The sequence below is a fragment of the Nyctereutes procyonoides genome, unplaced genomic scaffold (genome assembly GCF_905146905.1).
Source record: "Nyctereutes procyonoides isolate TBG_1078 unplaced genomic scaffold, NYPRO_anot_genome, whole genome shotgun sequence".
NCBI lineage: Eukaryota > Metazoa > Chordata > Mammalia > Carnivora > Canidae > Nyctereutes > Nyctereutes procyonoides.
This window is the reverse complement of record NW_026575042.1, coordinates 6,110,772-6,124,104: the sequence shown is the minus strand read 5'-3', so window position 1 is coordinate 6,124,104 and position 13,333 is coordinate 6,110,772. Positions and strand designations below refer to the sequence as shown.

General features: G+C 38.9%; 1 protein-coding gene across 18 annotated transcripts in view; it reads right to left on the bottom strand.

Moving 5' to 3' along the window:
* ARPP21 (cAMP regulated phosphoprotein 21) overlaps positions 1 to 13,333 on the bottom strand; it is a 155,751-nt gene that overhangs the window by 107,545 nt on the left and 34,873 nt on the right. For 16 of the 18 annotated variants that reach the window (XM_055321601.1, XM_055321612.1, XM_055321606.1 and 13 more), the window contains exons 2-5: positions 6,478 to 6,651; positions 4,528 to 4,694; positions 3,253 to 3,294; positions 2,392 to 2,481 (exon numbers count right to left, since the gene is read on the bottom strand). In XM_055321601.1, the coding sequence (XP_055177576.1) occupies positions 2,392 to 2,481; positions 3,253 to 3,294; positions 4,528 to 4,656 (261 nt within the window). In that variant the 5' untranslated portion in view covers positions 4,657 to 4,694; positions 6,478 to 6,651. Of the gene's footprint in view, positions 1 to 361; positions 2,199 to 2,391; positions 2,482 to 3,252; positions 3,295 to 4,527; positions 4,695 to 6,477; positions 6,652 to 8,040; positions 8,220 to 13,333 lie in introns of those variants that run through there. The other 2 variants (XM_055321600.1, XM_055321618.1) reach the window with 2 other exon arrangements.

The following is a 13,333-nucleotide window of genomic DNA, read 5'->3' as shown; positions in this document are numbered from 1 at the left end:
GAATCAACTCAATAATTGATCAGGAGGGGAAACTGAGGGCACCAGGCCATCAGAGTGGTTGGTCTCATTGCTTCTTCAAAACCTATTGCATCCCCCAGCCTCTGTCAGTTTGAGTCTACAATCAAAGAGGCCTGGAAGCATAACTACAAGAGCAGAGGCTAAAAGACATCTTCCACCAAAAAAAAAAAAAAAAAAAAAAAGACAAACTCACGCCACGTGTGGACAAATACTATTCTCAGAAAAATACCTGTCTTTTCTATACATAAATATATATTCTGGTGTTGAAAGAACACACAAAAGTGCTATAGAGTTGGTAAAAAACAATCTGTTATTTTTTAATATTTTTATTGATATGCTCAATAATAAAATACAAGTGTTAATAAATACATTGGTACAGGATAAGTTTATATCCAACAACAATAAAAGAATGATTCAAGTCACAGTAATACACTGATAGGTAAAGAATATAACATTAGAAAAGCAAAACTCCTTTAACTGAAGGACAGACTGAACCATCAGCTATGGGTCTGAGATCAAGTAATACAGGTAGCAAGAGTTTTTCCCACACAGGAAAATGAAGGCAGTTTTCAAATACTGTGAATATACAAATATTTAGGGAAGCAATACAATCCATATACTGTTACTGTATACGTCTGCCAGGGTTCTCTGGGATTCAGTTCCCACATTTTGTAAGTGCCGATGGTACCTAATGAAGGCATTTGCATATAAGCTCAAAGGTCTGCTTCTTTATTCCCTAAAAAGTAACACACCCACTGGCTACCATGTGTGTCTGGGTATTTTCTGTCGGCCGCCTGCTCCCGCCACCCCTGAGCCAGCCAAAAGAGAGGTGTGCAAGTTCTAATTCTTTCCTACACAGCTAGTCTTGGTCACTGAGCTTGAAACCAGCAGGAACAAAGCACCGATTGCATCTTATTTCTCTGTACCAACTGTATGGAGAAACTAGACTTAGGTCCAGAATGGGCACTACATACAGATGATCTCTTAAAAAATTTCCTCCTGGTACCTTGTCAAATGGCATGAGAAGCAGATTAAGTCTCTAAAGGCTGTCCTCCTCTGCCTGGTATTAGGAGTAGGGGACAACTGGGGCATGACTTCTCCCAGAGTCTGTCATTCTGCAGAGTTGACATATATTGTGTGCAGTACATTATAAGCCATCAATCAACATTTAAAAATATAAGCCATGATAGTCACATCATTCCCCCTTTTCAATCTCCATTAGAAATAGAAGCACAAATAAAATGCTGAAGAAAAGCCACACATTTCTCAGAGCCCAAGTAAAATAAAGCTTGTGTATGAAACATAGTGATGGCTAGAGAAAGATAGCTGGTCCATGCCTTACGACATGAGTGGCACGGTCAGAAAATGAAGCTAGGAAAAAAAAATACTCTTAGGACAAAATCTATAAGGTATTTATTTTTGGTCCTTTTAAAGAAAGTGCTCTCAATGCTGTCTGTATCCATGAGAAGAATTTAGAGTATTTCAATTAAAATAAAAAGAGGAAGGCAAACAAGACCAAACAAAAATAATGATATCTTAATCAATTTGCACTCCCCTGGGCTCAGATAAATCATTTTGCTGTTGTCTCGACTTCTCAGATAAAATAAGGAAAATTTCAGCTGCTAGACTATTTTTTATAAAAGCTAATACAATGCCTAAAAGGCAAACAAAAATAAATATGATATGAAGTTCCCATTTGGTCATGGGAGGGTTTTGACAGAATCTGAATTTTCAGGCCCTAATAGTGTTGCTATAAAGAGCAAAAATAAGTGGAAGAGCCCACAGTGATATATAATATTAAATTCATATAAATTTAATAATATGAAATCCACCATCACCTCAGATTTCATTTCTGGACAATTTTTCCAGCATTCAGAAATCTCTAACAAAAGCCCATAAAAACATGTCTCCAAAGATTAATGCACCTTAGTCACTATTTCCAAAGTTTCATAAGAGCCAAGAGTTGTGTTTCTTATAGGCAAGTGCATTTTGGGGAAGTGAGAGGTAAGAATCTCCAATAAGGAAGGAGATGGGATGCTTAGGACAATATTTGGTTCAGTCTTATCAAGAGAGAGCCTTTGAGGAAATTCAGCACTACCGTGCTTACTTTTTAAGTTTTTTGTTTTTTTTTTTTAACTAAATTCTTTTGAATTCCTTTCCATTTGCAGTTTTCAGAGAGTCTGGAAAAAAACAAACGTAATACTCTGTGACAAACTGTTAAGCTAGTTTAGAATGTCTCATAAGCAGAGGATGAAGCCGGAAAACTCTCTTTATTTTTTCTCCCCCAAAACTCTGTGTGATGCCAGACTCAGACTCATGCACACGAAGACAGATCCCATTCATGCAGTTAGTGAAAGTGCCAGGGGGTAATACCTGATCCTGAAGACTTTCCCCTCCTGGTCTGGCTGAGGATTCTTCACAAACGGCAAGACTGCGAGTCAGTTTACCTTTCCCTGCTCCTGACTGGGGAGGGGAAAGAAGAGGCAAGGCAAGGCGAATAAAGACAACAAACAGAAAACATTCTCCGGTCAATTCCTCACCACCCTCCCAGGACCTCCCAAACCAGATTCCTAAAACGAGCTTCAAAATGGCTGCCCCGTGCTGTCTGTCTACACCGGCTTCAAGATTCAGAGCCCCGTGTCGGTGGTGATGCAGGTGGAGGCGACTGTGAATAACGTGGATTTAAGGGGCACCTGTCGCAAATTGTGCCCCTCACATCGGAAACATGTAAAGAAGCAATTGCTGCCATTTTGTGAACATACAAGGAGAGAAGGATGACAGAAATTAATTTCTTCTAAGACTGAGTTTGGGAGGGATCTGATTGAAAATATGTTTAAGATGATGAGGAAAGGGACCTAAAACACACCGGCACCTGTTTACTCCAAGGGAGAAATCAACTGGCCAGACTAACACATCTGCCCCAGATTTTATTTAAAATGAAAACAAAAGAAGCTACTCATTTTGTAAAGCACTGTCAAATCTGCCATTGTGAAAACAGATCAGACACATGCATCTGCGGCTATGCGAACCCTAAATGCTCTAACTGCAAAGCATACAGAGAGAGACAGAAAGACAAGTGTAGTGTCAACAGGACCTCGTTGAAAGCAGACAGGGCCAGTGGAGCCAAGATCCACACGCGACGATCTGAACTGGCAAAAAACCTTTTAACCCCCATCTGAAATAAGCAACTGACAGCCATGATATCAGGTCAATGTGGGATCTCCAGAACCCTACCTTGGATTTTCTTCTTTCTTGGTTCTGAGCTGCCAGCCGCCTCTGTATGTTAGAAACAAAGTCAAACAAACAAACAAACAAACAGTAAACCAACAACCAGGGTGGGGGGGGGGGGGGAGAGGGAGAGAGAAAGGAAGTGTCATTAGTCCAGAAATCAATAACGTAATATAATCATTGTGGAAGGCTGCCCTGCCCTTTCTCCCTCAAACTTTTGACCTTTTAACTTTAGCTCCTCCTTACAGCAGCAATTGGGTAGGGGGCGCAGGGAAGCCTGCCTTGAAGGCTTTGGACCATTTCCTGGTTATCTACCTTTGTTCACTGATATACAAAAAGAGTTAACAGTTTGTAGTTTGGTTCAAATAAATCAATACAGGCTATTTGCAAGTAGTTTGTTTTCCCTCTACCAAATCTCTTGCTTTCATAAGTCATGGTGTACTTAATCCTATCACTCTTTCAGTACCGTCAATCATCCCTCAATCCCCCCTAATACTCCCCTCAACCACTCTTTTCTAGGGCTCGCTCTGGCTCTGGTTCTGGCTCTGTCTGTCTCTCTCTCTCTCTCTCTCATTGTGAATTCTAAGGCTTAGGTTTGTTTGCTAATATGAAGTGGACCTTTGCCTGCCCTCAAAGGTCCACAGAGCTCACATCTTTGATTTTTCTTAGTCTATCATGAGCTAGGTCTTTGGCTTTCCCAGAAATAGCAAATCCATTTTTAAAACTCAGCTAGCCTAAAGCTGCCTCTGGGAGAAACCATTCACAAACTCGTTGAGGTGGTCTGCAAATCACTCTGGAGATGCTGTGCACACATTCAGTCATTAAATACGATCTCTGGTTATTTTATTTATTTATTTATTTTCATTTCAAAGGGCATTTTATAATACCTTTGGTCAGAAAAAAAGATTAATATTTAGGAAAGGAGAGGAGTAGGTTTATGGATTTCCTACTCATTTACTAGACAAACTCTTTTTTTTTTTTAAGATTTTATTCATTTATTCGTGAAGACACACAGAGAGAGGCAGAGACATAGGCAGAGGGAGAAGCTGGCCAGTGTGGGAGCCCAATGTGGGCCTCGATCCCCAGACCCCAGAATCATGCCCTGGGCTGAAGGCAGACACAACCATTGAGCCACCCAGGTGCCCCAATACTACTCAAACTCTTAAGTGAAAAAAAAAAAAAAAACAACAAATGAACAAACGAACCTTCAAAGTATTCTGCATATGAAAGAAAGGAACTGCGCACAGTGGTGCCAGCCAGAGACAGGGTTTCCAAGCTCACCTGCAGTTCCAGCTTCTCCTCTTCATCCAGGCTCTCGGATTTCACAATGCCATTCTCTGGGGTGGCCGAATCCTGCTCAGTCCCGCCCTCCTCCACTACTGCCCGATTCAGGTCTCCTGGCTCAGACATTCTCCCAGACACAAATTAAAACAACAAGGTGTGATGCCCTACAAGGTTAAGAAGTCAGAACATAAAGTCAGTGCGTGGTGAAGCACTTCCTATTATTCTTGTGGTGTTTCATTTCTCCCTTTGTATTCAAATTCAAACGAGCAACTCAGGCATCTCTGCCAATTTTATACGAAAGGAGAATAATAAGGCAAGATCAAATCCAGTACCCAAGTCAGATGCACGAGGCAGATTCAGTCGCCCTGTCCACACCCCCTCTGCACCCATACACACACACTTGTGAATACACCTTCCCGGGGAAATGGGTTGACAAGTCTTAGGTGGAGACACAGAACTCCCACACACCTACCAGGCCCTATGCCTCAGGACAAAGTAGAAGAAAAAGAAAAAGAGAGTACTGCTCCAAGTCTTGAAGAGATAACCCTCAGTGGCTGAGTCAAGAGGTGGTATTGGAGTTCTGCTGCATGTCTAAGATGATTCAAAAATTATTTGCAAGTTTCAACCCATAGACAAGCTTTCCTGGGCATACAGAATACTGTGTACTCTAGAAGTAGGGGCAAAATCAATTTAAGAGCTGATAATTCTGTATAAGTACAGGATCTAAATTTGCAATAAACCTTTCGGGCCAACATTTTTCAGGCTTCAAACTGACAGCTACATTATTAAAAGCAAGAGTGCTCTCCTGAGCTCCTGCCAGTTGCTGGTGCTGCACAGAGCCTGTGGAAGGAAGTCTCTGGCAGGCAGCTCTAATGAAGCTATAGCCACTGGACCCCGCTACTATAGACTCACAGTGTACTACTACACAGACACTGGAAATGGCTTTTCAAAGTTAAAGCCTGTTATTATTTTTTTTCTCCCTACCTCCGTACAACCCCTGACACTTCCCCTCCTGATATGCTGTCAAATAAGATTCATGAATAATTTAGCATTTACTTCCTCCTCAGTTTTTTTTTTTAAGATGAGAGAGGGAAAAAAAGAGAAAGGAAAGAAATACAGAAGGAATGAAGGAAGGAAAAAGAAGAGAAAGAGAAAAAGGAATTGACATTGTGAAAGTCAGTTCTTCTGACCTAGAAAGTCAGTTCTTCCACAGAAATTCCCAAACAATGACTGTCCTCTTCCCAGTCATTACAACAGTAATGATTATTGGACAAACCAGGGCTATGTGTATTTGGGAGTGTTTAATCACCATTTACTAACTCAGTAACTTTATTTCCAACTGGATATAAGAAGCATAAGAAAAATCTAAACCATAGCAATTTCTGTTGCAAATTTAATAAGATCTACCATGACAGAACAGATGGTATCTAATGTTATCTTAAAAAAAAAAAAAAATGCAGGCTTACTTGGCAAAGGATTATGGGAACATAAAAGGAAGAGTTTTCTAAAGGATGGTGGCTCGAGTCTGTGAGTTACTGGTGAGCAATGCTTTTAAGTGTGGGGAAATTTGAGGATATTCCATTCAGTGTATTCAGATAGATTCCTCATATTTCGGTGACACTGGCTGGGTTATGTGTGTAGTTAACAAAGGTTCTGTTTCTCCATGGCTAACAGCCTGTTTCTCAATGTATTGGGTAGAGGGAGGAGATGGGACTTCCGTTGCCCTAACTCTGTCTTCAAAGCATTTCAGCACAAAAGCAGATTGTGACTAGATTTAAAATGAAATGAACAAATTGAGCTCTAATTTTATAAACTATAAGCCAGTTGAGTCCCTGCTATAGATCCGGTCTGTTTTGGTTACACTGAATGACCTCTTCTATGCAAACAGGCACATTTATATAATAACAAAATACAGATGAGAGGACAGCCAGACAACAAGGCCTTTACCTTTCGTGCAGAATTCCTGCCGTAGGTCTTGGCGACTTACTAGCGGCTTCTGTCGTTCTACACCGGGAAAATCCACACAATCGATCAGAGACAACTGGAGTCCCATGTCCCCATTAACAGTTCAGAATGCCCATCTCCATGCGATTCCCTTACACAGTTTGACACATCATCAACCTGAAAAAAGATGAAAAGTCAATAACAATAATTGCAATAGTCATGGTAGGGTGAAGGACCAAATAAATAAGACCAGATTTTGAACACTAATGACCAGCTTCCAGCAAATCACGTTCACAGCTTGATCCAGCCCCACCTGTCTCGGGCTGCCTGCTTCTTCTCTAATGAAGGCTACAGCCCGGCTGTTCAAGTCAGAGCGGCACCCACGCAGGGAGCTAAAATTAACAATTGCATTATGCACTGAAGATTACTCACTTCAATTTTAACCTTTTTTAGTGAAATCTCGCACTTTGTAGTTAAAAAAAAAAAAAAAAAACAAGCCTGTGTGTTTGCCTCAATGAGAATCCAGATCACCTATGCGCTAAAAAAGCCTTGCCTCCTTTTTTTTTTAACCAAAGTCTTTGTTTTCATTATAGATTAATATAATATACTTAAATGCTCTTTCTGAGACTCCTTTCTTTAGAAAAGTTATCCTAATGAGGCATATTTAAAGATTTCAATTTAACGGGCATTATCTATAAAAGTGAAAAAAAAAAAAGAAAAAAGAAAACTTTCACAAGGGCATGGCTGAGGGAGCGTTTTCTTCCTCACTTACAGTTTGGAAAGAGCTCCTAATGTTCTCGCTGGGCAGTGAACGGGGTCCCCCCATTCCTCTCCCTCCCCATCAGGATTGTCACCACCAGCTGGGCATTCTGCTTGACAGCACAGAGAGACTGTCAGAGGGATTCAACAGATTTGCAAACTTTGAGCCTGTTGAAAAGAATCCATGCTATAATGTGCACTTGCTTTTTCTCACAACTCCTACCGGAGCAGCGGCAAAGACAGCTTGAATGCAAACAGAGATGGATTCCTAATAATATTTGCCAAAACCAAGCGGTATCTCTCCCTTCTACTGCGACTCTAGGGCACACCTGCTAAATCCACCAGCATGCATACCTCTCCCATCACACACCCATCTTTGCAAACACTAAATGACTCTCAGTTATTTTGTCTGCAGTTGAAAAACACTCTCTGCCTCCCCCTTTTGCCCCCCTCCCTAGTTTAAATGAGCACAGCCGGTTCCTCACCGGATTTTACTGTGGTTATATTAACAACATATTGGATTACAACACCATTTGTTGTGCAAGAGAGAAACAACTGTTGAAGATGCGATCACTAATATAGTCAATAATTTCTAGCTATGACAGATAAGCGAACATGCATTGAGGACAAAAATGGATTGCTAGTCAACAGTCATTTTAATTTTTCGATTTTGACCAGTTTCACCATGGCTACTATGACTAACATTTGATATTAAATAGAAGTCAACATGTCTTAAAATTACAATCTATTTAAGTAACCAGTCCATTATCTAATATGTCGTAGAATAGGCACCAGTGATGAAATTACCACATGCTTTTTGGATTCTGTTTTCCTGTTCCCAAAGAAAATGAAGTTATCAAAGATCACCGAAATCTTTTTGTCTTCTTTCTCTGATCCTCATATTTGTACAGTGGCATTTAATCCAGCAGGCGAATGGCAATGCAGTTTTCAAATCTAAGCCTTAGATGCATTATTCCAGCCCCAGTAGGTGGATGCAAGATATAATTCTTTCCATGAAGAAAAAGGAAGAACAAACTGATATTCACGTAACCAACTCAGAGCGTGAACAGCCTGGATACATGTGTGTACGTAATTACCAGGACACGTTTTGAAATAGCACTGAGCTCTAAAGTCAGCGAGGTATTATTCTTGCATGCCTGAATCATAAAGTCATCATCTACCGAGATAAAAGGGAATATGGGCATATGGGAATGAGCAGAAAGGAACATATGGATCACAAATATTTTTGTAACTGATTAAAATTGTTCTCTTTGCTAAGAAAGCAGTGCCAGGAAATCAACCCTACTCCAGCTCTCTGTCTGTCAAACTACCCGACTCTTCCACTGCTATTTAATCTTAATCTGTTTAAATTTTTTCCCATGTTCACAAAAAGGCAAAATTATTTTTAACAAATATCTTTTATCCGACATTTGATTAATGGATATACTGGCCAATTTTTAATTGTTATAGTGGGAGGGGTGGAGGGAGCAAAAGGAGACCCTATACAAATGTACAAAATAAAAGTTACTGTAGTTCTTTCAGTGGAAACAATATTTTAATCATGATTTAAGGGATAAGTATTTCTTTAGCCAAGGCAGTCAATAGCTTGCAAACAAGCTATAGGAAATTGATCAGCAGCACTGTCAACTGTTTACGATGAGGAAAATAAGGAAAAGCACTACCACTTCTCATTATATTTATGTTATCACTTCTCGAGGTTACTTTAGAGTTGAAAAAAGAAGCAATTGTGGGATCATGGGGATGAGAAAGCCAAGGAAAGGGGAGCAAGGCACAATGCTGGACTGTCACGTGGAGAAAACTCAGGATTAGGTTCAAATTCCAGGAGTGATTTAGTTCTCAGCGGATATCTAAAATGGGAAATTAAAGTTGAATTCTATTAGCAAGGTCACTTTATTAGTCACTTTCCTCCTAATCCCTTCAGTAAAAATGAACACAGGATGACTAATCTTATACCAAGTCAATATAGGTAATGCATGATGAAATGCTACAATCAACATGTATTTATTTGAACAACTGAAATATTTCTCCCCTAATGTATTGCTCCTTCTTCTTTTTCTTTTTTTTCTTAAGCTGGTCAAAGTTCTGCAAATGTATGCCACTTATAAATTGTGGTAATACAATTTGTCAACTGGCTGTGTGAGGTTTTACCGTGACACCTTAGAAACTAAAGGTACATTCTATTCTCAAAACAGTTACTCTGTTAATGCTTTAAAATATTCTGAGTATGTAAAATTAAGTTTAAAGAGTAAAAAAAAAATTGGAAGATGATCCTTTCAGAAATGAGATCCAATATGGGATGAACAGGGTATATATACTAACATCTTCAGCACGTTGGAAATTTTCCCAGGGTGACAAAACCATCAATAACAAATTTTCACATAAGTTTCATTTCCCCCCCCAAAATTTTCTTTATCAATATAAGAAATGGTCAACCAGGAGGTCTATCCTTTAATTAAACTCTTTGGTCAACCCCATGCACAGGCATTCTATAAGATTTTTGAATTACTCTTGCAAATACCAAAATAACCAGACAATTGTTTTGTAGAAAGACCCTAGGGGCATGTTTAAGAAAAGGAATTTTCATACTAGGGTTTTAGGGGTAAAAATATTTTACTGATTATTCTTATTTGAATTTTTAAAAGAAATTATTTATTTATTCATGAGAGACAGAGAAAGAGGCAGAGACACTGGCAGAGGGAGAAGCAGGCTCCCCGATAAGCAGGGACTCGATCTCAGGACTCCGGGATCATGACCTGAGCCAAAGGCAGATGCTCAACCACTGAGTCACCTAGGTGCCCCTCTTATTTGAATTTTAAGAGCTTTGCAGCTTGTAAACATGTAGTAGATCATATGTAGAATATCACATTTTCTTCTTTAACCGGTATAATAAACTAAATGCTAGCATAACTTAGATCAGCATTTAGCAAAATTCCAATAATGAGCATAACTGACGTCACAGTTTTGGACATAAGAACAGCCCCACAATAATCACCTGTGCCTTTAAAACAAGAGAGGTCTGATCTCCGTAAAAGCAGCCAATGGAAAAAAGCTGATGTTTCCATTCTTCATTCTTATAACAAGTCTTATGGAACGTGTACCATGTGCAAGGGTGTTCTACATTATGATAGGGTATTCAAGTCAAGTAATACAATCTCAACAAAACACCTTTTTTTTCTAAAAATACAAAAGAAAAGTTAAATACTTCTAATGGATCCACATGAGAAATTTTAAGTAATTAAGTAATTTTATTTTCACCATCCACTTTGTGATTATTCATGCAGTGGAAAAGAAAGATGATTTTTGCTCTTATAATTCTTAAATATTTCCTCAGTGTATCTCAAAGGCAGGAAACATGACTTTGGGAAAGGAGTCTAATGCACTGGATTCCAGAGTAAGTATTTGGAAATCCCCAGAGAATGAACAAATTGATGAAAGTAATGACATGAAATATAGCTGGGGCTGATAGAAGATTTTACATTTGGGTTCCAGAAAAACAGGTTACATCACTTAGAATTTTTAGCTTAGACATGAGAAGACTTAGAAAGGACATCATAGCTATTTTCAAATGCTTAAGGAATATTCAGAGAAAGAGAAATTAGCCTTGGTCTTCCTCCAAAATTTAGAACTAGGAAAAAGAAAGAAAAAAATAGAACCTACCTTTTTAAACATAGAACTACCATATGACCCAGTACTTCAACTCCTAGATGTATATCTAAAAGGACTGACCAGATATTTGTATTTGTATACCAGTATTCATGGCAAAATTACTTCTAACAGCCAAAACGTTCAAAACAACCCAAGCGTCTATTGACAGATGAATGGATAAATAGAATGCACTATACACATGCAATGGGATATTACTCAGCCTTAGAAAGGAACAGAATCCAGATACATGCTACAACATGGATGCACTATGAAAACATTTTGACCCAGACAGAACAAATATTGTATGATTCCACTTATATAAAGTATGTAGAATAGGCCAGCCCATAGAAACAGAGAGTAGATGTTTTTAGGGGATGGAGGTAAGGAGGAAAGGAGTTGCTATTTAATTCGTACAGAGTTTTTTGAGGGATGATGAAAAAGTTGTGGGTATAGATGTGGTAATGGGTATGCAACACTGTGAATGCATTTAATGCCACTAAATTGTACATTTAGGAAAGGTTAAAATGACAAATATCATATTATGCATATTTTATTGCAATGAAAAAGAAACTACAAACCCTTTTTCTTCCTGAATATGATATAAATCACAAGTAAAGAAATCAATATACATACAAAGGCATCAAAGGCAGAAAATGACAGTACAAGAGGAGGAACTATCATTCTACTTTACAAATTTCCTCTGATGTATCGATAATATATACATGTAAAGATGGGATATCTGTGGATATAAGCCGCCCAGGTTTGTACTTGTCTGACATAGATACCCAATAAATGGGAACATCATCACCATATCACCATCTTAGCAGTCTTGTTTTTGGCAAGATAAGCTTTGCTATTTAATTTATTTTATCCAATGTGGACATTCCAAGAATAAAGAGGATAGGATGTTTCATTCTGGTGGAAGGTTCTGCCAGAATCAATGTGTGCGAGGCCAATGTGTTTTCACCCATACCAGGTAACAGACACTGCTTCTAACTGAAGAAAACAATTCTGGGCACATTCTTAGTGTAATGCAGACATGGGGCTGTCAATAATTTGGATGAGAGAGCTGGATGTAACAAAGCAGCTGGTCAGTAGGAGCTGGTCCCTGACATCAGGGACTCATTTTTTGCTTATTTTTTATTGTAGAAAAGGAGAATTTTCTGACCAAAATCAATGCCGCAGAGAACAGCGCTAATAACCCTGCTGCCATAATTGAAAATAATCCAAGACTCTGAGAAAGCATTGAGGATGATATGCGCCTTACTGTGTGACCACTGGGACTGGGACTATTCTTGGAGATTTTAAATAGTCTCAACTTTCACAATCCATACCAACTAATCACCACCTTTATCTCCTATCCCATCTTAGAGCCTAGAATGATTTATCCATTTACAAGGTAATATCATCTATCTCTTAGTCAGGTTCGATCTTAAAGAAAAAAAAAAATGTGCAAGTACCCAGAGATCCACAGCACTGCAAAGACTCTTGATATCAGCCAGTCTAGCCCACCTTCCATCAGTGACCTGGGCAAGATCCACAAAAATATAGTGACCGGGTGGGGTTGAAAACACTGTCATTTTGATTGGGGATCAGAGCTCTTGTTAATACCGTGTTCCTCTAGGGACGACTCTCTTAGAAATCTAGACCAGGCTCACCTAATCTATGCAATTAATATTCAGGATAGTGCATGAGAGACCAATAGATTGTTTTTCACTAGACCACTATCTTCCTTCCTCTCACAGGAGCCAGTAAATACTGCACAGAAATTGCACAAATACAGCATCTGATGATGGTGTTTCTTCTGATTTTATCCCTAATATTACATGGACATATGTAGTTTTCTAGACATTTTTCTTAGTCTTTCTCTTTTGAAATCCTAAAAGCTCATAAACCATAATTATCAGAATGACCTAAAGTTATCTGCTAGCTATCTGCCCAATTTCCTCCTTCTACTTGTAGAACTCACAGTACCCATCTTTCCAGAAGCCATACAGGAAATCGCATGCCTGCAGGATTCTCAGATAAAGTGTGCTCAGGGTTTGCAGGAAGGCATTATAAATTTTTAATGTGGAACAATTAATTAGAATCTATACTGGTGCCAGAACACATGTAACCTTTAGAAATTAATGTCTCCCTCCTTGATCTTCAGGCGAAAAAAATCAGGATCTTAGACTTGAGGAGTTGCCTTGCAATTCCAAGTATAACTAAAACACAATTTTTATGAACTTAAATAACACTGCTGGGATCTTGTTGATGATGATACCATGTAACTTTGCCAAAACAAAAATGTTCCTAAATAATTAGATTTTCCAGAAATCCCACTGAGTTACACACTCATCCTACATATTTCTCTCAATATCCCTGTACTGTGATCTTCTACAACAGGCCATCCTATTTCAGGGATTGGGGGGTGATCAACTGAAATGGTACT